At 40.2% G+C, this 24,388-nt stretch overlaps 2 protein-coding genes and 1 pseudogene across 2 annotated transcripts; 2 read left to right on the top strand and 1 right to left on the bottom strand.

The window, feature by feature from the left end:
- Positions 1–12,631: 12,631 nt before the first annotated feature.
- Positions 12,632–17,311, bottom strand: LOC149048959 (uncharacterized; annotated as a pseudogene).
- A 180-nt stretch (positions 17,312–17,491) lies between these two features.
- Positions 17,492–19,599, top strand: LOC149048958 (uncharacterized). The gene is made up of 4 exons (XM_089199573.1): positions 17,492–17,582; positions 18,069–18,452; positions 18,558–18,827; positions 19,352–19,599. The coding sequence occupies exons 1-4, from the start codon at positions 17,492–17,494 to the stop codon at positions 19,519–19,521; spliced, it is 915 nt and encodes a 304-aa protein (XP_089055699.1). The 3' UTR covers positions 19,522–19,599.
- A 622-nt stretch (positions 19,600–20,221) lies between these two features.
- Positions 20,222–22,193, top strand: LOC149048957 (uncharacterized). The gene is made up of 2 exons (XM_089200569.1): positions 20,222–20,560; positions 21,100–22,193. The coding sequence occupies exons 1-2, from the start codon at positions 20,246–20,248 to the stop codon at positions 21,229–21,231; spliced, it is 447 nt and encodes a 148-aa protein (XP_089056695.1). The 5' UTR covers positions 20,222–20,245; the 3' UTR covers positions 21,232–22,193.
- The last annotated feature ends 2,195 nt before the right edge of the window (positions 22,194–24,388 follow it).

Here is a 24,388-nt window from a genome sequence, read left to right as displayed (position 1 = left end):
GCCTTGTCGTATTGCCCAATCGACTGAAACAAAATACCTAGGTTTCCATAACATGATCCTTCTCCTCCTCTGTCGCCAATCTCAGTTGTAATGAGAAGCGCTTTTCGTATACACTCTTTAGCCTTATCGTATTGCCTGAGCGACTGAAATACAGCACCAAGGTTTCCATAGTCAGCTACCTCTCCTTTTCTGTCTCCAATTTCCGTTCTGATGACAAGCGCTTTCTGGAGATGCTCTTTAGCCTTATCGGGTCGCCCGAGCGACTGAAACATAGCACCTAGGCTTCCGTAGTCAGTTGCCTCTCCTTGTCTGTCGCCAATTTCAGTTGCGATGAAAAGCGCTTTTTGGAGGTACTCTTCAGCCTTGTCGTATTGCCCGAGCGACTGAAACACAGTACCGAGGTTTCCAAAACATGATCCTTCTCCTTGTCTGTCGCCAATTTCAGTTGTGATGGCAAGCGCTTTTAGGAGATGCTCTTTAGCCTTGTTGTGTTGCCCGAGCGACTGAAACACAGTACCTAGGTTTGCGCAGTCAACTGCTTCTCCTTCTCTGTCGTCAATTTCCGTTCTGATGACAAGTGCTTTTTGGAGATACTCTTCAGCCTTGTCGTATTGCCCAAGCGACTGAAACACCATGCCTAGGTTTCCATAACATGATGCTTTTCCATTTCTGTCACCAATTTGAGTTGCCACGACAAGCGCTTTTTGGAGATACTCTTTAGCCTTGTGGCATTCCCCGAGCGACTGAAGCAACGCTCCTAGGTTTCCGTAAGAGCATGCTTCTCCGCTTTTGTCGCCAATTTCGATTGTTATGGCAAGGGCCCTCGCAACATACTCCTTCGCTTTTAGGTTTTCGCCAAGTTTATAGCGCATAAATCCAGACTTGCTGTATAAGAGAAGTAGTTTTCTGCCGTATCCTTCTGCCCTTACATTGTCAGAGATATGACGATAAGCGCTAAAAAGAACTTCATAAAATTGTAGCAGTATTGAATGTAATTGATCTTTGCTGTTTTGATCGGAGTTATTTAGCAAACTCAAACATTCGCTGCATATCTCAATGGCTTTCTGAATGCGATCTGAGTTTAGCAGGAACAGGGCTACTAGTAAGGCGATGTTCATAGAAGTTATCATGGCTTCTGACGTTAGTTTTCCATTGCCATCCTCTCCTGTTATTCCTGTTATTAGGGAAACGTGATTTTTAGTAACAATAGTTAACCGAACAATTGGATCATCTAGATTCATGATGAGTCACTACAAACAGGAACCCATATATGAAGCTGATTCGATTACACCCGGAAACTTTTTATAACGAGCTTAAAGTGTTAGAATTGACAATTTTGACTTCATTTGTTTCATTGGTTTGACCTATGCTTGAGTTTGATTAATGGTCGTGTGTCGGGGGTCTCGCCATCAATTAGGAGGTTTATGAAAGGTCGCGGGTTTCTTTAAAAAGCAAGAAGGAACCTTTTACTACAACGTTCTGGGAACATTTTCTAGCAGTTTATCACCAAGTCAGGTTTGGCATTGGTTTGCTTGCTACTGGATAACTATGAAAACCAGTACTACCTGTCTCATGGGTCGGGAAGTCGGCGACTCAACCGGCAACCCCACCTGTTAGAGGAAGTGAAGGGTGAAACTAAGCATCCTGACAGAATTAAAAACAATATCTGCCTTAATGTCTGTGGTAGACCATTCCCAGTTACACGGGGTGAGAATGGACATCCTGGTAGATGATCAACACTTCTTTCGTAAGGTTTGTGGTGGACGTTTCCCAGTCGGTCCATTGTGACACGCACTTCACAAAGAGCAGAGACAAGCAAACCTATTATCTGGTCAGTCACTGCAACAGATATTGGGGTCAGTTTTTCTTGGCCTGTCCTCGCCACTGATAACACCTCCATCTGCCGGGAATATGTTACCAGTCCAGCAAAAGCTGGCGGTACTAAAATACTTTGCAAGCAGTTTCATGAAATGGTCAGTCAGAAAACCACTAATACCGGCTCAATCAACGACAGAATAATGACTATGAGACTTCCACTACAGCGAAACATGTCCATGCATGTCATGCCCCAACAATGACCAACACAGAGGAGGTAAAGGAATAGTTCTACAGTGACCTAAGTGAGATAATCAAGCGTGTACCGTGTGATGACAGGCTGATACTCGTTTGGGATTTTCATGCTAAAGTCGGTTCACATACTGAGAAATGGAAAGGAGTACTAAGTAGTCATGGAGCAGGCAAGTGCAATGCTAACGGAGACCTTCTACTTGCATTATGTTCAAAGTACAACCTTGTGGTAACCAACACCCGATGAAAGCACAAGGACACATACAAAATGACATGGATTTACCCAAGATCCACGCACTGGCACTTGTCAGACTACATCATAATAATACAGAGAGACATAATGGGGTGGGAAGCCACCACGGAAGCTAGGCACTTGTGCACTGAAAGGTCAACGGGAAGAACTTATACAAAAATGGAGGAAAACATGAAAGACTGGGACAGCAACAACTCAGAGAAAGAAATAGACGAGAAATGAGGAACACTGAAGGATATGATGAGTGATGTTCTAGGCCACCCTGAGAAGAAACATCAAGATTGGTCTAATGAGCATGAGAAACATCTGAAGAAACTACTCAAACCGAGGAATACAGCTAGGCAGGAAAGTCTACCATGTAACACAAGGTCGAAGGAGAAGAAACATTCAAAGGCTCAGAGTGAGCTACAGAAGTACACTGGAGAGATGGAGTCCAACTGGTGGGGGAAAAAAGCGGAAGAACTCCAAACTACAAGAAACATGAAAACAAGAAAACATTCTTCAGAGGCCTGGGAGAAACTTACAGCCCCAAACCGAGAGGATTGATCCAGCTAAAGGCTCTGGACGGTGAATCAGTTTTGCAGGGGAGAGACAAGATCTTGGACAGATTTGCAGACCACTTCGACCGACTATTAAACAAACTCGAAGATCTCGCTGAGGAGGCTAAAGAGGCTCTAGTGCAGCGACCACTGATAAAATGTGCAGCGACCACATGAACTAATGGCAGCTCTCAGGTCAACCCAGGATGGTAAAGCTCCAGGAGGGGATGGAATTCCAGCAGAAGTGTGGAAATTTGGTGGTGCTCAGCTTATCACTGCCTACGCAAGTTCATCCAAGAGATATAAGAAGCCCAAAAAGTACCTCAAGACTGGAAGGATGCAAGTATCGTGCCTTTGTTCAAGAAAAGGTGACAGGAAAAATTGTGGAAGTTACCGAGGTATATTACTGCTGGCCAGTGTTGGTAAGATTCTCGCACGCGTACTTCTAAACAGGCTCAATGAACACATCTCTGATTTTCTGCTTGAGACAAGTTCAAGAAAAGTGTATCGAATAGAACCTGCCGCCATATGCAGTCTTCATTGAATTCGGTAAAGCCTTCGATATTATATCGCGACAAGGACTTAAGATCTCGGCAGGTACTTAAGAAATATGGTTGCACAAAGAACTTTGACAACCTGATCGAGGCACTCCGTACAGGTATGTAAGCTAACGTGGCAATGAGTGGTTTAGTGTCTAAATACTTCTCAGTAGCCAACGGGGTTAAACAAGGGTGTGTGCTGGCGCCTACCCTCTTCTCGCTATTATCTATCAGCAATGCTTGAGGTGGCCTTCAAAGACACTTCAGAAGGAGTTTTCATTCAAACAAGGAAAGAAGCAGACATTTTCAATGTGGCACACTTCAAAGCTAGGAGTAAAATATCGACGAAGGTAGTGTGGGGAATGAATAAGGAACCCACACCGTCGCTTTTTTCTTCCATATCTTTAATTCTCTTTTTAGACTCTCTCGCATGCACAACAAATTTTCTCAGACTGACTAAACAACAACAATCAGGTTTTCCTTATCTTATGGACACACCCTGATCAAACGTAAGCCGATTGGCTACAAAGATCTTTCAGACAAAGGATAAACAGACTCATCCATTAGAGCAGACAACGTACGCTCGATTTCCGGCCAGATATTCTACAATCATTACATCAACTTAGCTTCAACCAATACTAATTATCCTGTTTCCGACAGTAGTGAGAGAAATGCTCTTTGCCGATTACAGGCTCTTTTCTCTTTGCCGATGACTAACAGCACACAGTGCGGAAGATATGCCATATTTAGTGGAGAAATTTGCAAGAGCAACCAATCAATTCAGCCTCAAAATCAACATCAAGAAGACAGAATGCCTTTATCAACTGCCAAATTTCCAGTTATCAACATAACTACCAGAAGAGATCAGCGCTGGTACAGAATCACCAGTTAAGTGAAGGACTTTCAAGTACCGCGGGAGTGCTGTTTCAGAGAATGCAAGACTGGAGGATGAACCATCTCTCAGAATGGGAAGAGCAAGTTTTACGACCAAAGACTTGAGAGAGACTGTGGAATAAACGACGTGTGTCTGTTCGTGTGAAATGCAAAGTGCACAAAGCGACAATACTGGCTACTCTATTATACGGTGCTGAGACTTGGACTGTTTACAGGGCCCAGTTACAGAAACTTTACGCACACATGATGAGACACCTACGAGCTATCATGAACATCTCATGGAAAGACAAGATAATTAACATAGAGGTGCTGGATCGAGCTGGTCTACCATCGATGGAGGTCATGCTAATACAGATGAACCTCTAGTGGTTCGACCATGTTGAGAGAATGGAACGCTAGCGTCTCCCTAGGCAGGTACTCTAATCACAGTTATGCCAGGGCAAACATAATCAGGGTAGACCAAGGGTGAGATTCAAAGACACTGCTAAAAAAAACCTGAAGAAGTTGCATATGGACAGGAGTTCCTGGAAACGGAAAGAGAAGGATAGAGCTGCGTGGAGGAATCTGACCAGACCTTAATGAAACAGCCATTGTCTTCCCCCACAGACCGCAATGATGATGACGATCACTAAATAAGGAGCTTACTTATTTGAAGTATATGGCTAAAAACGAATATATATTCATATCTAATGAGGATGATTGCCAAGATTTGAGGTAACAATGGTTTGAAAACTTGGTTTAAATAAAAAACTAAATTTTAAACAAAAAATACCGCATTTACCTTAACTTTTTCTATGAGAACTTCCTAACATTGTTTCGATACACATCATTAATCAACGGGGTAAGTTTCGAAAGAAACATTGGTGGGGCATTACAAAACAATTTGGCTTTTACCAACTGAGTTGACAGAGTAAATTGGCCATCGTAATGAGTTTCTGAAGCTAACGTTTCGAGTGTTAGCCCTTCATTGGAGCGTTTGATAATCTTGAGGAATCAATGATGTTTTATCGCACTACATGTATTCGAGTTTAAAGCGTTTCAATTCTTAGGCTAACAAGAAAGATGACCCAATACTACTACAACTTTCTGGAAAATTTCCTGACATTCCGCAATATGGCATGCATCATTTGAAAATATTTTTGCAGTAGGCTATTACTAAGTAACGAGCTCGTTTATCAGATGAATGTCACTGAAAACGAATCTATTCTTAGCTGATGAGAATGATAAACAATATGTGAGGCCACAAAGCTTTGGCAGAGTCCGACTTTGTGACGAAATTCATTTATATGTGCGTGATAATCGACTAATTGCCTTCGTAAAATTTCATTTTCTAGCGGGTGTGATTGCATGATTGAAGCCAAAAATACTAAAAAAAACTAAGTGACTGTATTTCGGTTTGTCACGTCACACTTTTCTAAGGAATGATGGATTTGAGCATCCAAAAATGACACATCTTACTCTGTTTCACCGGAAACATCAGGCTTCAGTGTTCATCCCTTTTGGAACGGTTGGATTTGCATCACGAGATCGATCAGATCGAGAGTACAACTAGAGCTTCTGTCTTTAAACGGTAAGCTATCTGTGCGTGACAAATCGACCCATTGTACTCATGAACTTTTCATTTTCTTGCGGGCGTGATTCATGAATTAATCATTTGCTTTTTCTCGAGACGTGAGCACGGGCTGCTTCTGCTGACATCAATAAAGCACATTCTGCATTATAAATGTGTCCTGGTATAGGATTGATTTTAGTTTTTGATCACGTGATTGTGGAAACCATCAGTTTCTCAAATTAAACAATGCTGAACAATCTGAGCTTATGAGGTTGAAATATATTGTATAAAACCATTACGGTTTGAAGAAAGCAATTTTACGGAGAGGATATGAGGCACCCGTTCAACGCAAAAGTACGCTTATACTTTGTATACAATAACAGTGAATTTAAGAAAGTTTCAGTTTCTCTCAGAAAATCAAAAATCTCTCTTCCTGAGCGCGCAGCGTCATAACTTATCTTCTTTTGCGAGACTCTGGCGCTTAAACAGACAAAAAAACGGATTACGGCGTTTAGAGAAATATGTACCGTAGAACCCGCCGCTAGTATCCAAAAATTTAAGTGAATGTTATCTCGACCATGAAACGCTTGCGTACAAGTAGAAAACGGAAATTCAATTCGAATCTACTGCGATCTCTGAATCGATCGTTAAAACCTTCTAAAACAAAATCAAGTTAAAAGCAGGTGCAGATCATAGCCACTGGAAAACCACGTAACGAAGCACAACGGATTTCCTATGATATCAGCGAGGGACAGTCCACACCATACATAGATGTCTGAATTTAGTTTTATGATCATCAGTTTCTCAAATTGAACGACACTCAATAACCTTAGTTAATGAGGATAAATTATACGATATGTAGCCACAGAGATTTTAAAAAGTTACCGTAGAACCAATTTATTTCACTGTGGTAACAATTCAGTCGTGCCATCAACCGCTCTAACGAAGGGCTAACGCTCGAAACGTGACATATTGCAAACAAAAAGATCAAAAAAAGTAGTTACTGGGCTTTGCTATAAGAGCCTTACTTCTCTACAGTTATTAAATATCTAAAGCTGATAAAAGCCGAGTAAGTAGAAAAGACTTTTAATCGCACTCACCAAGATGTTGACAATGTGGCAGATGCTTTCAAAATGAAACAACAAAAATAATGAATTACTTTTCCCAACCTTCCGAATGTCCGCTGTCACAGTATTTTGGGTATCCAGATCACGTGTGTATTCCATTTCCCCCTCTGAGCCAATCGAAATGAAAAGGAAAAGTGTTAATTGCATATTCTTTGTGTGCCTGTATGCCCGTCTATAGCGTCCCATTTAGGTTGAAATTTTCAACAGTTAGTGGTCCTTGGTATATTGACCGAATTTGGTGGGCCAGTGGGGGAAATGTTTGGCTCGGGGTCATGAAGAAAGCTGCGCTCGGTCCGTAAGTCATGACCCCGAGCCAAATAATTTTCCTTCCCGTCCTTCCACTCAATCAATAAGAACATAGTACTTCGGTTTTCTATGTCACACTTTTATCGCTCATGATGTAATTGAACATGAAAAATGAAAAATGTTATTCTTTTGTTAATAGGAAATGTCAAGCCTTAGTTTTTACTCCTTTGAAAGGCTTGATTTTCGTCACAAGATCGATCACAGTAAAACCTTAATTTCTTTTTTTTTTAACGCTAAGCTATCTTTGCGTGATAATGGACTCATTGTCTTCGTAAACTTTTCTTTTTCTAACGGGTGTGATTTGCATGATCGAAGCCAAAAATTCTAAAAAAAGTAAGTGACTGTATTTTGGTTTGGCACGTCACACTTTTCTAACTAATGATGGATTTGAGCATCCAAAAATGAAACATCTTGCTGTGTTTAACCGGAAATGTCAGGCTTCAGTGTTCATCCCCTTTAGAAAGTTAGGATTTGCATTACGAGATCGATCAGATCGAGAGTACAACTAAAGCTTCTGTCTTCAAACAGTAAGCTATCTGTGCGTAAAAACTGACCTATTGTACTCATAAACTTTTCATTTTCCTGCAGGTGTGATTTAAATGATCGAAGACAAAAATAATAACTGCTATAATAGATAAAAATAAAAAAAAGAAAGAAAGAAAACGGACGGAGTGGATCGCTAATTTGCTCGAAAATAACCACATCACTGGTCTTACCTTTGAAGGCGTTAATCCAGTGACTGAAATATGACAACAAGTAAATGAGGAGGTAGCTTGACTTTCAGTAATAATCAATAGTTACACTTAATAGTCCTTCATAATTCTTTTGAGAAGGGGAGAGAGGTTGGGGATGTGGATTGGACTACAGTTATGTTGTAGGATCCGCGCAACCGGAAGGCACTCTCCTGAAAACTCCTTACGGCAATTCGCGACCCTCTATCAATCACTGTTACTGCTAATTTGTGATTAGGAAAAATGAAAGCTGTGATCAAAAGTATTTAACAAAATCACTGAGAATAGGAACTGATCAATTATCAAACACGATCGAGAAAAAGATTAAAATGGTATGTTTTTCTTCCTAAAGTGATTCATTATGTACGAGACGTGAACTAATGATTCTCATTTCGCAAAATGTCAATGCAAATTAGAAATATATCTCTAATCTCTAAGAGTTAAATTCCCTAGTTTTCATGCGACTGTCGAAATTCGATCGAATGCTAAGGGAGAATTAATGAGAGGGAGATATGGAGAGCGAATCAGCATTTACTCAGAAGATTTAAGTGTTTCAACTCAAACGAATGAATTTCGGTTTTGTACGTCACACCTTTATAACCAATGATGGAATTGAACATGTAAAAATAAATTATTTCATTCTTTTTAACAGGAAACGTCGGGCTTCTGTGTCCATCCCTTCGGAAATTGGAATTCATTACAAGATCCATACCATTAGAACTAAACCTTCTTTCTTTAAACGGTAAGCTATCTGTGCGAGATAATCAACTTTTTATGAACTGATATGGAAAACCGATCGGCAGTTCACTCGGCGGTGAATCTATTTGTGTTTTGCACGTCACTCTTTTATAATTTCAAATTGACCATATTTGGTTCACCATTCTATTCTTTACAACTTGTTCAACTCTCGTAACTTAACACCGAGTCACACAACGCGTATCGCTTTCATGAATTAATCGTTTGTTTTTCTCGAGGCGTGAGCCAGGACCGCCTCTGCTGACTTCATTAAAGGACATTCTACATTATAAATATGTCTTGATGTAGGATTGATTTTAGTTTGTGATCACGTGACTGTGGAACCATCAGTTTCTTAAATTAAACGGTGTTGAACAATCTTAGCCAATGATGTTGAAATATATTGTATAAAACCATTACAGTTTGAAGAGAGAAATTTTACGGTGAGGATATGAGGCATCCATTCAAAGGAAAAGTACGCTATGTAGGCAATAATAGTGAAATTAAGAAAGTCAGTTTCTCTGAGAAAATTAAAACATCTCTCTTCGTGAGCGCGTAGCATCATAACTTATCTTCTTATGCCAGACTCTGGCGCCTAAACAGACAGAAAAAGGGATTACGGCGTTGAGAAAAGTATGTACCGCAGAACCCGCCGCTAGTATCCAAAAAATTTAAGTGAATGGTATCTCGACCTTGAAACGCTTGTGTTCAACCACGGAAATTCAATTCGAATCTGCCGCGATCTCTGAATCGATAGTTAAATCCTTCTAACACAAAGTCGAGTTAATAGCTAGTGCAGATCAAAGGAACTGGAAAACCACGTAATAATTACGAACGGATTTCGTATGATATCAGCATGGGACAGTCCACACTATAAAAAGGGGTCTGAATTTAGTTTTATAATCATCAATTTCTTAAACTGAGCGATATTCAATAACCTTAGTTAAAGAGGGTAAACTATATGGTATAAAGCTACAGAGATTTGAAAAAGTCGCCGTAGAACCAATCTATTTCACTGTTGTGACGATTCATTCGCGCCATCAACTGCATTAACGAAGGGCTAACGCTCGAAACGCGACATATTGTAAACATAAGGATCAAAAACGCAGTTACTAGGCTTTGCCATAAGAGCCTTACCTCTCTACAGTTACTAAATGACTAAAGCTGATAAAAACCGAGTGACTAGAAAAGATTTTAAATCGCACTTACCAAGATGTCGACAATGTGGCTGATGCTTTGAAAATGAAACAACAAAAATAATCAGGACTTTTCTCAACCTTCAACTTCCGCTGTCACAGTGTTTTAGGTGACTAGATCACGTGTGTTTTCGGTCATTCCCTTCCCCCTCTAGGCTACTCGAAATAAAATTGCATATTTCTTGTGTGCTCGTATGCCCGTCTATCGCTTTCCATTAACGTTGAAAATGGTTAGTGGTCATATGATAAAATACTTATTGACCGAATTTACTGGGCGAATTTAGTGGGGCTAGTGGGGAAAATATTTGGCTCTGGGTCATGAAGCAGGGACCTCGCTGCGCTCGGTCCGTAACTCATGACCCCGAGCCAAATAATTTTCCTTCCCGTCCTACCACTCAATCAATAAGTACACAGTACTTCGGTTTTGTACGTCACACTTTGATCGCTCATGACGTGATTGAACGTGAAAAATGAAAAGTGTTATTTAATTTTTAATGACGAACATCAAGCTTAAGTGTTGACTCTGAAAAGTTTGATCTACATCACAAGACTGATCACAGTACAACCTAAGTTTCTTTCTTAAGGGCATTCTGCATTATAAATATGTCTTAATACAGGAATGATTTTAGTTTTTGATCACGAGATTGTAGAAACCATCAGTTTCTTAAATTAAACAATGCTGAAAAATCTTAGCTTATGAGGTTGAAATACATTGTAGAAAACCTTAACGGTTTGAAGAAAGCCATTTGACGGTGGAGATATGAAGCATCCGAACGGAAAAGTACGCTTATAATATGTATGCAATAACAGTGAATTTAAGAAAGTTTCAGTTTCTCTGGGAAAATTAAAACAGCTCTCTTCGTATGCGCGCAGCATCATAACTTATCTTCTTATGGGAGGCTCGGACGCTTAAACAGACAAGAAACGGATTACAGCCCTTAAAAAAAATTTGTAATGTAGAACCCGCCGCTAGTATCCAAAAATTTTATTGAATGGTATCTCGACCTTGAAACGCTTGTGTACAAGTAAAAAACGGAAATTCAATTCGAATCTTCCGCCATCTCTGAATCGATCGTTAAACCCTCCTAAAACAAAGTCGAGTTAATAGCTACATTTCAGATCATAGCCATTGGAAAACCACATAATGGAGCACTATGGATTTCCTTTGTTATCAGCGTGGGACAGTCCACACAATAAATAGAGGTCTGAATTTAATTTTATGATCATCAATTTCTTAATTGAACGATACTCAATAACCTTAAATTCTGACTACACTCAGACGAGATATTCAATGTGAAAGTTTATTTAGGAGAAGTCAGCCAGTCTTGTAGTCTACATATCCTACTACAATCTGCAATGTTCTGCAAGTATTCACTGAAAATAAAGGGTTATACAAAAATAGGCTGTGCTACGCCAGATACGAAAAACCGCTAAAAAACCACTCTTTAGAAGTGGCCAAAAACTATGTGGAAACGTATTCCTCATCTAATGCAGCAGCACTATACCCCGAGGAAAGGGTAACTAAAATAAACCTAGTTACACTACTAAATTACACAGAAAATTTAATGAAAGGAGTGATGTTTTACATAGAGTTGTAAAGCAAAATTAAATTAAATAAAAAATAAATAAATAAAAGAAAGTGGCCCAACCTAAGACTGACCGACGTAGAATGACCCAATTTCCCCGCGAAACGCTTAAATAACCCGAAACTACCATGCTGCCATGCGAACTTCTCAAACGTGCCGTCAGAATATTAATTTCTGACTAATTCGTTCCCATGTCTCTCAAACGTCAGAAATTACATATTCTGACTACACTCAGACGAGATATTCAATGTGAAAGTTTATTTAGGAGAAGTCAGCCAGTCTTGTAGTCTATATATCCTACTAGAGCCAAAGAAAGGGAAATATGAAGTTGAAGGTAAACGCTACAGAATTAAATACCTAACTTTTTTGACACTGATAAACGTGTACTCAAACTATCATCAACATAGCCATTTTTGGCGGAAACAGATCTCCAACGCCCGTGCCTCTGAAAGACTCTGTCGGGAACACCAGCATTAGCTGCAGCTGAAGCCCCACCAGCTCTTAAGGAATGCGTGCTGAATAGAGAAATATCTGGAACAATATCCTTAAAGCCAGATTTGAAGTAATCTCTTATACATGAGTAACTAAGCGGCTTGTTAACAGATACTAGTCTTTTAGATATATCAAAATTCACATATTTGCACTGCGGTGGAGAGATGAAATTAGAAGATCCTCGCAGCTTAAGAACACTACTGAAACTAGTAGTTGTAAATAGGACCTGAAAAAAATTCAGGCCCGTACGGGATTTGAACCCATGACCTCTGCGATACCGGTGCAGCGCTCTACCAATTGAGCTAACAAGCCAACTGGGAGCTGGTCAATGAATTGGGTACAAATAAACATCCAAGTGAATGAAGAATTTAGATATACGAAAATTCACATATTTGCACTGCGGTGGAGAGATGAAATTAGAAGATCCTCGCAGCTTAAGAACACTACTGAAACTAGTAGTTGTAAATAGGACCTGAAAAAAAAATTCAGGCCCGTTTTTTCAGGTCCTATTTACAATTACTAGTTTCAGTAGTGTTCTTAAGCTGCGAGGATCTTCTAATTTCATCTCTCCACCGCAGTGCAAATATGTGAATTTTCATATATCTAAATTCTTCATTCACTTGGATGTTTATTTGTACCCAATTCATTGACCAGCTCCCAGTTGGCTTGTTAGCTCAATTGGTAGAGCGCTGCACCGGTATCGCAGAGGTCATGGGTTCAAATCCCGTACGGGCCTGAATTTTTTTCAGGTCCTATTTACAACTACTAGTTTCAGTAGTGTTCTTAAGCTGCGAGGATCTTCTAATTTCATCAGATACTAGTCTGTGACCTAATTCAAACTTGTACAAGGCCCTAAAGACATAATGGTCTGCCTCAACTGGAAACTTTTCAACCTCTCTTAAATAACGCCTGAAATGGTTTACAGGGCAGGTAGCAACATTGGAACTCTCTGAAATTACAACTTGGCTCCCTTTCCTAAGTTGATCTGTCTTACTTCTGACCACGTTGATAGTTAGGTGGTCACTATGAAAAGTAATGTCTCCATATCTAATATGAAGAACCTCCTCAATTCGGAAGAAACCAGCAAAAGCAAGAATAAAAATGCACACATTTCGTAATTCAAGTAAATTATCTAGGTTGGATTTTTCAACAAGTTTCCTTATCATGTCAGGAGAAACTGGCTCTTTCCTATTAAAAACGCGAGTTCCCATTATTCTCTTAGCGGCCCTGCTAACTGCCTGGATGATCGGGCTGTCTGTAGGGGAAGGTAAACCCGCCAAATGGTGTGCCCACTGTATTCCAAATATGGCAGAGTCGACCGCTGAGTGGGAATGGGTAGTATCCAGTAAATGCTGTAAGTATAACGCCACATGCTCTGACTTTGCAGGAAAAGCACAAATCTCCCTCTTTGAACTGGCAAACACTTTCCACCTCAGAAAAGCTCTCCTATAGGCGTCTGTGGTACCTGGTGCTCTTGACGCAATGACAGTTGACTCCAGTCTAGACGCAAGACTTCTCAGCGTCGGGTCACTCAACTCGTCAAGGCACTGCCACACGCCATGATTGAACGCATCTAAAAAAGGGAAAAACAAACCAAAAGGGGGAAAGGCAAACAAGTAGTACGAACGATGACATTAAGATCTGAATGGGGTCGAGAATACGATAGTGAAGACACATTCGCTGGGACTGTAAACACAACATAGCTGCGCCGATTCCAGTCTAAGCTCTCCGAACAAGAAATTAATGGAGGATAAAAATCTCCGTAGCACCTAGGCTGCGATTATTATAAACCTCAATACCTTTCGGGTCGACCATAGCGCGAAACAAGACATTCAAATGCTCTTGGTAACACCGAGGGGTACACATTTAATCTAGTACTACAACGTTGTGTCTCCTCACGCGAAAAACAAAGAAATGATAAAATTATGAAACAACTCTCTTAGCCACGGATGAAGCAGATCAAAGATACTGCCAGGGTAAACACTTTTCTATGAGGATTCGGGCACCGGGGGCCCCCAACATAAGCAATATACAAACCTAACATGATATGAGCCCATAAGTGATTGCATCTAAACACACTAAGTATTCCCACACACTGCGATTTTTAGCAAGCAGCCAAACAATGGCAAACGTATAACTCCGCCAAGGAGCGTATGTCACACTAGAGCCAAACGCCACCGGGGGGCCCACACAGGCTGCTATTAACACGGCACACCGGGGGTGCATACAGAATAACCTGAACAATGTCTCAAAAGTACAAAATATGCATTATTTAACAACAACAACCAATATAATAGAAATTCAGTCAAGAAACGTAAACTTCGCTGTAGTCTTCGACTAGTCACAATTTTAAATACCCTAGACACCTCAGAACGACGACTGTAATCCGCAAAGTTAATACGAAGCGCCAAACATCGGGACTTGAATGCCTTAGTACCAAACAGTTTGTTCTTTGCTTTACCTTTGATGAACAAATCCGGTTTGTTGGGGAGAAACAACCAATCCTTTACAAAAAAATTTAAATGCACACCATCATTACATAGTAACGGCCAAAAATACGCGGACTTCCACATTGGTACGATTAAAGAACCAACCGCCTTACAGTCTCTCATATGACTTTACAATCTACCGACGAGTGTGATGGGTGGAACAAGCCAGTTGTTTTCCGATGACCAATCCTGTGTAAACGTATCCACAGCTTCTGTGCCGGGTTGGAGGAATCTGGAGTTGAATCTTGGCAACTTGGTGTTATAACTGCAGGCAAATCTGTCGATCGAATGTGGACCCCAGCGGTCTTCGAGCAAGAGAAAAATGTCATTATGAACTGAATAATCGTCCAAGTCGACCATCTTACTCACAAAATCTGCGTACGAATTACAATCTCGTGGTACCCAAGAAACATCCAACTGAATTTATTGACGCAAACATAAAAGAAAAATATCCAAAGCAATGTCTTGCAACTCCTTAATCATGCTACCAACTTGAACAATTCTCACGACATTTTGACTATCTGTTTTGCAGCAAATTCTCCGACCAGCCAGATGATCTTCAAAGGAATCAAGGGCGAACTTTATGGCGACTAACTCCCTCCAGGTTGAAGATTTTAGAGATTCTTCGGTGGACTAATTTCTGTGGCAAATTAAGCTGGAACCTTTAATGAAGGCTCCGCAGCCAGTGGAAGAAGCATCTGAAAACATCTCATTAGACGGCACAAAAGGCTTCTGCCAAAAAGGAATTCCATTCAAGGATCTAAGATTGTCTCGCCAAAATTTAAGTTCCTCCTTCGCTGGATCAGTAAGAACGACCATTGAATTCCAGGAATGACGAGTATTGATAACTAGATTCAAGTATCTAGTCATGATTTGAGTAACATTTCCACAGCTAGGGGACATCGAAATAATTTGACCCACAATAGAAGCGATTCTCTTTACATGCACGAACGCAGACGCCTCTAAAACAGAACAAACCTCATTAAGGTCATTTAGCAGTTTCTCCATTCTCACTGCACTTGCAAATATGAACCCCGTTTGAGTGTCAATATCATAGCCAATCCAAGAAAATTTTCTCTCGGGCTCCCAACTAGACTTTTCTTTGATAATTTCGAAGCCACAGCGTGCAAGATCCGCACAAACAATGGAACTGTTAATCTTAGCAGAATTCAACGAGGAACCCGCCCCTATGCCGTCATCAAAAAATAGAGCGATTGGAATTCCTTGTCCCCTCCAGTGGGCTTCCAAAGGTTTTAGGAGCTTTGTGAAAATAAAAGGAGCACTAGAAAGCCCAAAAGGTAAAACTGTAAATTGAAAATATCTTTCAACACTTGTGCCAAAATCCCACGAGAAAACCAAATATTTGCGATGGTCCGGAAAAATATCTACATGATGATAACCTGCTTTCAAATCAAATGAGAATACAAAATAATTTTTGGATAAGCCACTCTTGATGGTATGTAGGCTTTCACACTTAAACTTCTGCTTAAATATATGCAAATTGATATGCCTTAAATCCAAGATCAATCTCTTTTTACCATTAGCTTGAACAGAAACAGACAACGGATTGACGATATCCGGAGGAGAGAATATTTCCTCGACGCGATTGTCACGTAAGAGTTCCGAAATAGCCTCAGTAACAAAACCCCGTTATTCTAGGGCGGATGAATTGTTCTTACAATGGTGAGGTGGCGGCGTAGAAATAAATGGAATCTTATAACCGTCTCTGATAACACTTAAGATAAAATCTGGTGCTCCGATGGAATGCCAAAACGCAATGGATTTAGACAGCTTCTCTTTAACAGAAACCTGTGGGATAACAGAGTCATAGCTGCCACCAGTACCTGGCGATTCAACCTCATGGTTCTCAGAATCCTGGACGAGACCTTGACGGGAAAGATTTTCCGAATCACACAAAGGGTTTATAACGGAAATGTCACACTTACTTTGTTCGTCAAGGGATTGATTCTTCAGTCATCTACAATCAAGATTACCTCTGGCGGCCCCTGAACGAGCATTCGGACCTCCAATGCCCAAATCTGCCCCTAGCGAAACAATTTCCAGGTCTTAATGGGCGATCAACCAAGGAACGATTTAACAAGTTTAAACGATCACGCTGGCCACGCCAGGAACTGAGCCCAGAGGAAGCTCTTTGGCTCGGTGGAGCAAAACGTGAACTCGAAGGGCGGAAAACTGAGGAGACTTGCTTAGCAGTCTTTCTAGAGGAGGCAGACTTCAAAGCTTTCTCAGCTCTTTCTTCGGCGCGACGTATCTTCTTTCCATCATCTTCATCTTCTGCCAGCTCGTGCTGTGAATATTCCTCGACTGTTTTCCAACCAAATTCAGATTTATCTGCTAATAGAATTAACTTTTGTCTATTTGTAAGGAGTAACGTACCTTCTGTTAACGACTCCTTTGCTTTCTCAACAGCGTTTGTTTCAAGGTGTGTCTTCGCTTCCTCCAGGGAATCCTACAGTTTTGAGTTAAACTTGTACTGAATTTCGTTCCCTTTGCGTTTAAATGACTTCGGTTCTTCTCTTCTTAACTTCTTTACTTGTCTCAGTTGTTCGTCTGCAGCTTCGGCGTTAGCTCTTTTCAAATTTTCGGCTGAATCGCCCACTAGTTTGGAAATTTGTGTCAGTAATGCTCTATTATTCTCCGCTAAAGAGTTGCTGATAAAATCTCGTACTTCTTTTGTTACTGACATGGTTGACAACAATGGGTTAAATACTAAGAAGACTGCAAAAAGAAAGTGGCCCAACCTAAGACTGACCGACGTAGAATGACCTAATTTCCCCGCGAAACGCTTAAATAACCCGAAACTACCATGATGCCATGCGAACCTCTCAAACGTGCCGTCAGAATATTAATTTCTGACTAATTCGTTCCCATGTCTCTCAAACGTCAGAAATTACATTTAATGAGGATAAATAATACGGTATAGGGCCAAACAGATTTGAAATCATTTCACCGTGGTGACGATTCATGGACAACGACCAATCAAAGGGTTATCTGATCACAGGCGCGCCTCAGTGCCCATATCCCGACCACTTCCTAGGACCTGGGCCGGGAACTGGTATGTAGCAGGTGTTGCATGCACTTAACGTTTAAGGTCAGAAACACTTTGCATTGTTTTGTCATCACTGCCACATTCCAGAGGTGGTCAATATCAATGAAGCTTGTTAAGGCCTGCATAACTGTTCATGCAGTGGTTTAAGTTTTTGCTCTTTTTGGTCCAAATCACCGGCCACTACCGTCCACTTAATTTGTGCTTTAAGGCTGACTCAAAAAATAGCTGCCCTTGGCGCTAATGCCCTAGACTTGATATCTTAGTTTTGGAAGAACAAAATTTCAAATCAGCTTAGAGCGCTTTCTCTTGATTCCAAAGTCAACTTTAGACATTTTAATCAACCAGTTAAAAGAAATAAGTTTACATTGGAAAAATTTCAGGGATATTGTACGTTAGAACTTGATAATACCAGCATTTTAATCAACAATATAAATAATTACAAACTGCATGTACCGTAAAGGCTCTAATTTTTCTAACGAAATTCTGTGTAAGGCCTGGAGGAAGCCGGACATCTCGTAGACCATCTTTACATTCAGTTCTACAACAATTACTGCCACACCGGGGCTGGTAACTGGTTCACTGACACTCTGAATAAATGGCTTAAGTTTGCTAGTGGTAAGACCCCACAGGGACCCTTGATTTTTATCGGTCTCCCTGCGGCCACAAAGGGTGCCAGTGGTGCACATTTTTACAGACCACCAGCTGAGCTGACGAAGATGTATCAGGTACGTAAAATTGCTTTTTTATCAAGAGTAAAAAAATGCAAACGTACGCCGTGCGTTTGGTCTAGAAAAATTGCGCCACCCTCTCAATCAATCAGATGCAAAATTGGTAAAGCAATTCACGTCACCCGCAATTTTCGTGCCTCAGATTTCTGTATTTCTTTTATTTTATGACCGCAGCAAATGAAACTGACGCGCATGCGTAAAGACAAAATGAATAAATGTCATAACTTCCAAATATTCCTTGATCGTCTAACAGCTTTATATCTTTCACAGGCCGTTAAAAATCTGCCAGGCATCGGTGGAATAATGCTCCGGGACGTATCCTGGGATCAAAACAATGTCATCAGCGGACAACGATACTCTGAGTATGCTTTTCAGGAGCTTGACGGCGCTATCGTGCCTCCAGTAACAACTCCGGCACCTCCTCCGCCAGTTAGTACACAGGCTCCTCCTTCTTCGCCAGTCAGTACTCAGGCCCCTCCTCCTTCCCCGCCAGTAACAACTCAAGCACCTCCCCCACCGACTGGTAATTTGCCTTTTTTTGTAACTTAGTTTATGTTAACTTTTTCTTGAAGGGCAGCTTCTAAAGATGGGTACGGCGTGGAACCTTGAATCTGGCTCCTACCTCCATAGTTTCTTACAAATTAAAGGGGCTCTGTCATGATGTTATGGGTAGATTTATTATAGGTGTATACAGAAATACCTCTAGATAAAATAATATCTTGGAATAACCCTGATCTTAGGATTATAGAGGATGGTTAAGAATAAGATAGATTGATAGGGATTGAAAATAAGAATGATAAATTTTATAAATTCTATCTAAATTGTTAAGATGGATAAACTATTTTTAAAAATCTTTTCAATACGGACACCATTTATACTCCCGGTTACCCTTGCGGAGATGATCCTCGATCCTTCTGGAAAAAATTAATGATGAGGTACACTTAAGTTTACATGGGATTACTGTTCCTGGTGTGGTTTATTTTTATGTTTGCATCAATCCATAAAAATACTCCTCCCTTCTATTTTTTTCTCGATCTTTAAACGCAGGTCCGTTCTCCTGTGAGAGCGCTGGTGACGGTATTTACCCAGACCCCAGTGATTGCTCCAAGTACATCCAATGTTTTGGTGGTCGACAGTTTAACCAGTCGTGTCCAGGAGGTCTTCTGTTTAACCCAAAAACAAAAGCGTGTGATTGGCCGCAAAACGTGCAGTGCTGATGTACAGCGGCTAATTATTGTCTAAGCGGGATCATTAAAAGTAGACTGTACTCTTAAACTGTTGTAAACTCTCATAAATATGGAATACTCACGTATGGCATTCCAACCATCCCCTCCTCCGATAAGTAACGTTTTCTCTTTTTCTATAACATAATTTTAACATTTCTAAAGGGAAAAACCAAGGGTGGTTTTTCTTTTTGCATGCAACTTAATTTTTGCCACAAGGGGTAGCTAGTCGTTGCTCAATACCCATCCTTGCTTACTCGTACCTTAGACTGCTGTTAACGCCAGTTTTAATTATCAAGCTATCGCTTCCATCTTGATGTGCAATATCAAAGGACGTGCGCGCTGATTGCTTTAAAAGGTCTATCGTGCGTGGAACGAGAAAGATTGGATTGAAAGTTTCGACAAGTAAAAAAGAAATCAAAGGATCACTTGAATTCCTCATTTTTTAAGAACAAAAAATTTCCCGTAAAATGATAAAAGAAAAGTCATTTGATTGTTTATATCAAGAGAAAGGCAATCTAATTATGTGGAAGAGCTGGAAACTACACCTGTATATTCACCGGATGCACTTAATGAAGGAGAAAAAGATAAAAGCTACTTAGCATTCGATTTGTATGCGCATTCAGTTAAATTGTTACATCGGTCAAATTACATACAACTAATTAGTTTCCATCGACCATTCTCGGTTAAAAATATTGTTTACCACTGTCAGTGGACGATGTTTACCAACTGGATATATTTGAATTTTTACGTTGCTTTAATGCAGCAAATAATTTCGGCGAACTACCTTGTCACAGACCACAACCGCGTTTTAGCCGGTCATTCTTTCAAGGAGCTATACACCACAAACTGGTTGAACTGTATTCAGGCTTGTTATGACGAACCAAAATGTATCTCGTACAACTACCAAAGATTAGGGGCTGAAAATGGCGTGTGTGAATTGAATGACAGTGGATTTGAGGACTTGTGCGACAGAGATGAGGTACTTATCTACTCATCCGGCTTTGTTTCTCAACAGATAAGAAAAATTAAGGTAAGTATTTATTGGTTGCATGTTCATTTCAATTGCGGTAAAGTTGGGCGCCATTATTATGATGAAGCAATAAAGAATTTCAGGGAAGGAGAACTGCAATAGGAAATGAAAGGCCTGAGTTTGGATGCGTAGATGTATGAGAGGCATTAAAAGTAAACTTATATTTTATCCCAGCTAAGACACATGTTATTGCGGTAGCACAATGCCGTATGCTCTTGCCTCCGCTTTCCTTGTGATTCAGTCTTTTAGTTTTCCAAATCCATATTACACTATTCGAAAATTAATATCAGTAGGTTAGGGATGTGCATTGTCTATTTGAGAAGAAAAGCAAAAGGAAGGGCAAATTAAATTAAATAAAACGCTGAAAAATTAAAAATAAAAACGCAAGCGGTCTCTTCTCTTAAAATTTTTGACAAAACTTTAAAACAGCAATGGTTTCTTTCGATTTCGTATATTGGCTGAAGATGACTTCTCTGTGATTATAAAACGTATTTCTTGAACTCAAGTGAACAAAGCCTTTTCATTTAATCGATCGACAGTTGTCCAAAGATGATTTGAATGTCCAACACACTGGAGTAAGCGTTCCGGAGTCAAAGGAGTTAACTACAGCCACAACACGCACTAAGGATAACACAAGACTGACGCTAGGGCCCTTTAATTTGGATGACTAAGTGGCACCTGGCCCTATACTCCCAACAGAATGAAAAGAAAAGCAAAATAATAACCTGAGCAATTCAGTGATAGTTCCAATATGACTTTGAAGTAGAGGAGCATTTGCCAGCGTTGTAAAATTTAGTGTTTCACATAACCCGCGAGGAGGGCATGTTTTCTGGCGGGCGAGTGATAAATGTTTTGATTGATTACATTATTGACAGAGGCAGCCTTAGTGAATTTGTAAGATCGAGAAAAACCTGACGCGCTTCAAAGAGGCGTACAACGAAGAGAAAAATAGGCGGGAGGGGTAAGAATTACAAACAAGTGTAAGGGGATAAGGTGGTTTGTTCGCTCCAGGCTTTCCCCGATCTAAATAACTATATATGGTAGCTACAAAACTCAATCGGAATGATAAGCACTCGCTCGCCGATAATAAAGGCCTGCAATACAGTCTATATTTTCCGACCATTGTGCTTCCAACTAGTGACATCAGAGGATAATGAATTCCACCCAAACCATCCCAAATGTAACCACTGACATGAATTGTGCAATCAAAGGAATGGACTTTGATTAGAATTTACAGGGTACTGTCCGAAGAGGAATTCTTTATTTGTGTAGCAGTAGCAATAGTTACCAAATGTAAATCGTCGTGTGTTACACAGCGTTGTAATTCGTGTACCCAACGCAACATTTAAGAATCAATGAAAGAAAATAATTATTCTTAACTTTTCAATCTTAGCGCAACCATGGATCTGTCTTTACCAACATGTCTGATCTTATTTACGTGGTCAAGCTGACTATTACTAAAACATATCTTAAGACAAACAAAACCAAGCGCATAAGATGACTAAATGTGACAATAAACTTCCATTTTAAGCACGTATTCCTGAGTGAAGACCCATGGATATAACTAGTTTCTTTTACTATGTATAGAATAAGAAGGCCGAATAGCGAAAAAATATTAAAAGGCGAAAAATCCTTCGCTATTTTTAGCCTTCATTGTAATGGTAAATTATGAGTTCTCGTGAAAGGCAACTATCTCCAAATACGTTGTTTGACTTTGGTTTCGTGGCTTTTCGCTTTTTTCGTGTTTCCTGATGTAACATTTATTCTGTATCTCTGTATTTCATCCGATCCTCTATTAAATGGTATTCTGCATCAGGTGATCAGTATAAAGGATTAATTTACCCTTTATGTTGCAATATTTGGTGGCATCTTAGGCACCTGAGGCAAAATATATTTTATTAACTACTGTCGGTTTGCGACGTTTGTTTGACATAACAAACAAGCATGGCTACGAAAACATAAGGTAACCTAAAGAATCCTCCAGTTTACAGAGAAGCAAAAACTATTTTTCTGGTTCAGAAATCATTCGAGAAGCTTCGAAAGAAACGATTTAATATATTACTCACTTTGCTAATCTTTTTACGCAAGAAGGACCTCACATGACGGACCATCCCCACACTGGTCGTAGGCCAAAACTTTGATTTCGAACTTTTTTCCACAACTAATCCTGTAAGGTTAAAATGAACCGAGGAAACACTATTTATTTTTCTTTCTGCTTGTGGGGATCGACTTCCTTCGATGGCATAGTATTCAACGTTGTGTCCTAAAATTTCTTACAGTACGTATGGGGGGGGGGGGGGAAGGGGGGAGGGAGGGCACTGTTACACGTAGGCTAAAAATTTCCTCATATGTGTGATTGGTTGGTAGGACATCCCATGAGATGAATATGCTTTTGGCGGTATTTTCACAAAGGTGACATTTTGTGGCGGAGTCCCAGGAACTGGAATGAAGGCTTACATCTTAAACTCTTCACTTAACCCTGTCAAACTTGTAAATGTGTTTCATTTCATATAAGACTTTTATTGTTTTTCATAAAAATTGATTTGCAGCGTAATACATACCTCGCTTAAGAACTAAACATCAGCATTTCTTGCCTTAATTACATCATCTTTTAAATAGTTCTTACCTTTCCACCCAAAATTGTTCCGGGACGTTTACCCACAACAAGTAACTGTATGGTGATAATTACTTTTGCAATTTTTTACAAAGCTGACGATTATTAACAATTATCCTATGTAACAGTCTACGGTTTTTATCAGACCATTTACAGACGTACACGCGAAATGGAGAAAAATCGACCATAACTGCGATTGGCGATAATTCCTTTATTGTACCCTGTACATTAAAAAAATTTCACAGATCATCACGTTTGGTATCGTAAATTGTTCCAAGGATGTTGTTACGGAACAGCAGTTATATTAACAGGCTCACTGACTGGTCCAAATCCTTTGCTATTTGCAGCCTCCACAGTAATGGTAAATTTTGAGTCCACATTTATGCCAACGATCTCCAGATACTGTGTTGGCGCTTGTACTTCGCGACTTGTTGTTTCGTTGGGGATCTTTGATGTAATATTTACTCTGTATTTCTGTATCAAGCCCCGTCGTTTACCATTGGGTATCCTTTCCCAGGAGACCAGTATACAGGACGCATTCACTCTCACTGCGCTAATATTTGGAGGCGCCACCTTAGGCCCTGAAGCCAACCACATTTTATGTACTTAATGAGTGAGCGGGAGGGCCGGGAAGGAAAATATTTGGCTCGAGGCGACCTCTGTCCGTACGGCATTACCTCGAGCCACATATTTTTCTGTTCTGGTCTAACAAAACTCAGTCAATAAGCATTTTGTTATATGACCATTTAGTGCTGGAACTCGCACACAGAAGGGCGCCAATTGAAAATCTAGCAAAATGATCTAGAGCTAACTTGTATATTTTGTTGGACTGTTGTGGTAAACTGGCTCGAACACAGCGCGCAAACGAGAGGCATCAGGAGTCTGATCAAGAACTTTTATTCGGGTCGACCGCCGCTTTTTTCTCAATACCTAATTTAGCCTTAAGTAAACGCTCTTTACTATCCTGTCGGTAGGCAAGCGGGGGCTCGCGGGAACACTAACTTTGGTAGATTAAACATCTCCCTAGAGGACTATCTCGAACAATTTCACGAGACTTTCGAAATTAACAACAAAGTACTCGATACATCAAGCCAAGAAAACACACGATCTTCGAGAACTAAAACCTAACCAAATTCTCAAGTTGAGGACTTAAAGTTAGGTTGGTAGACGAACTCAAACACGACTAGTGGTGGCGATTACTGTCCGACATTAAG

This window comes from Pocillopora damicornis, chromosome 3 (assembly GCF_964200805.1).
Source record: "Pocillopora damicornis chromosome 3, jaPocDami1.2, whole genome shotgun sequence".
Taxonomy (NCBI): domain Eukaryota; kingdom Metazoa; phylum Cnidaria; class Anthozoa; order Scleractinia; family Pocilloporidae; genus Pocillopora; species Pocillopora damicornis.
The sequence above is the reverse complement of the archived record's forward strand: the minus strand, read 5'-3'. Positions and strand labels throughout refer to the sequence as shown.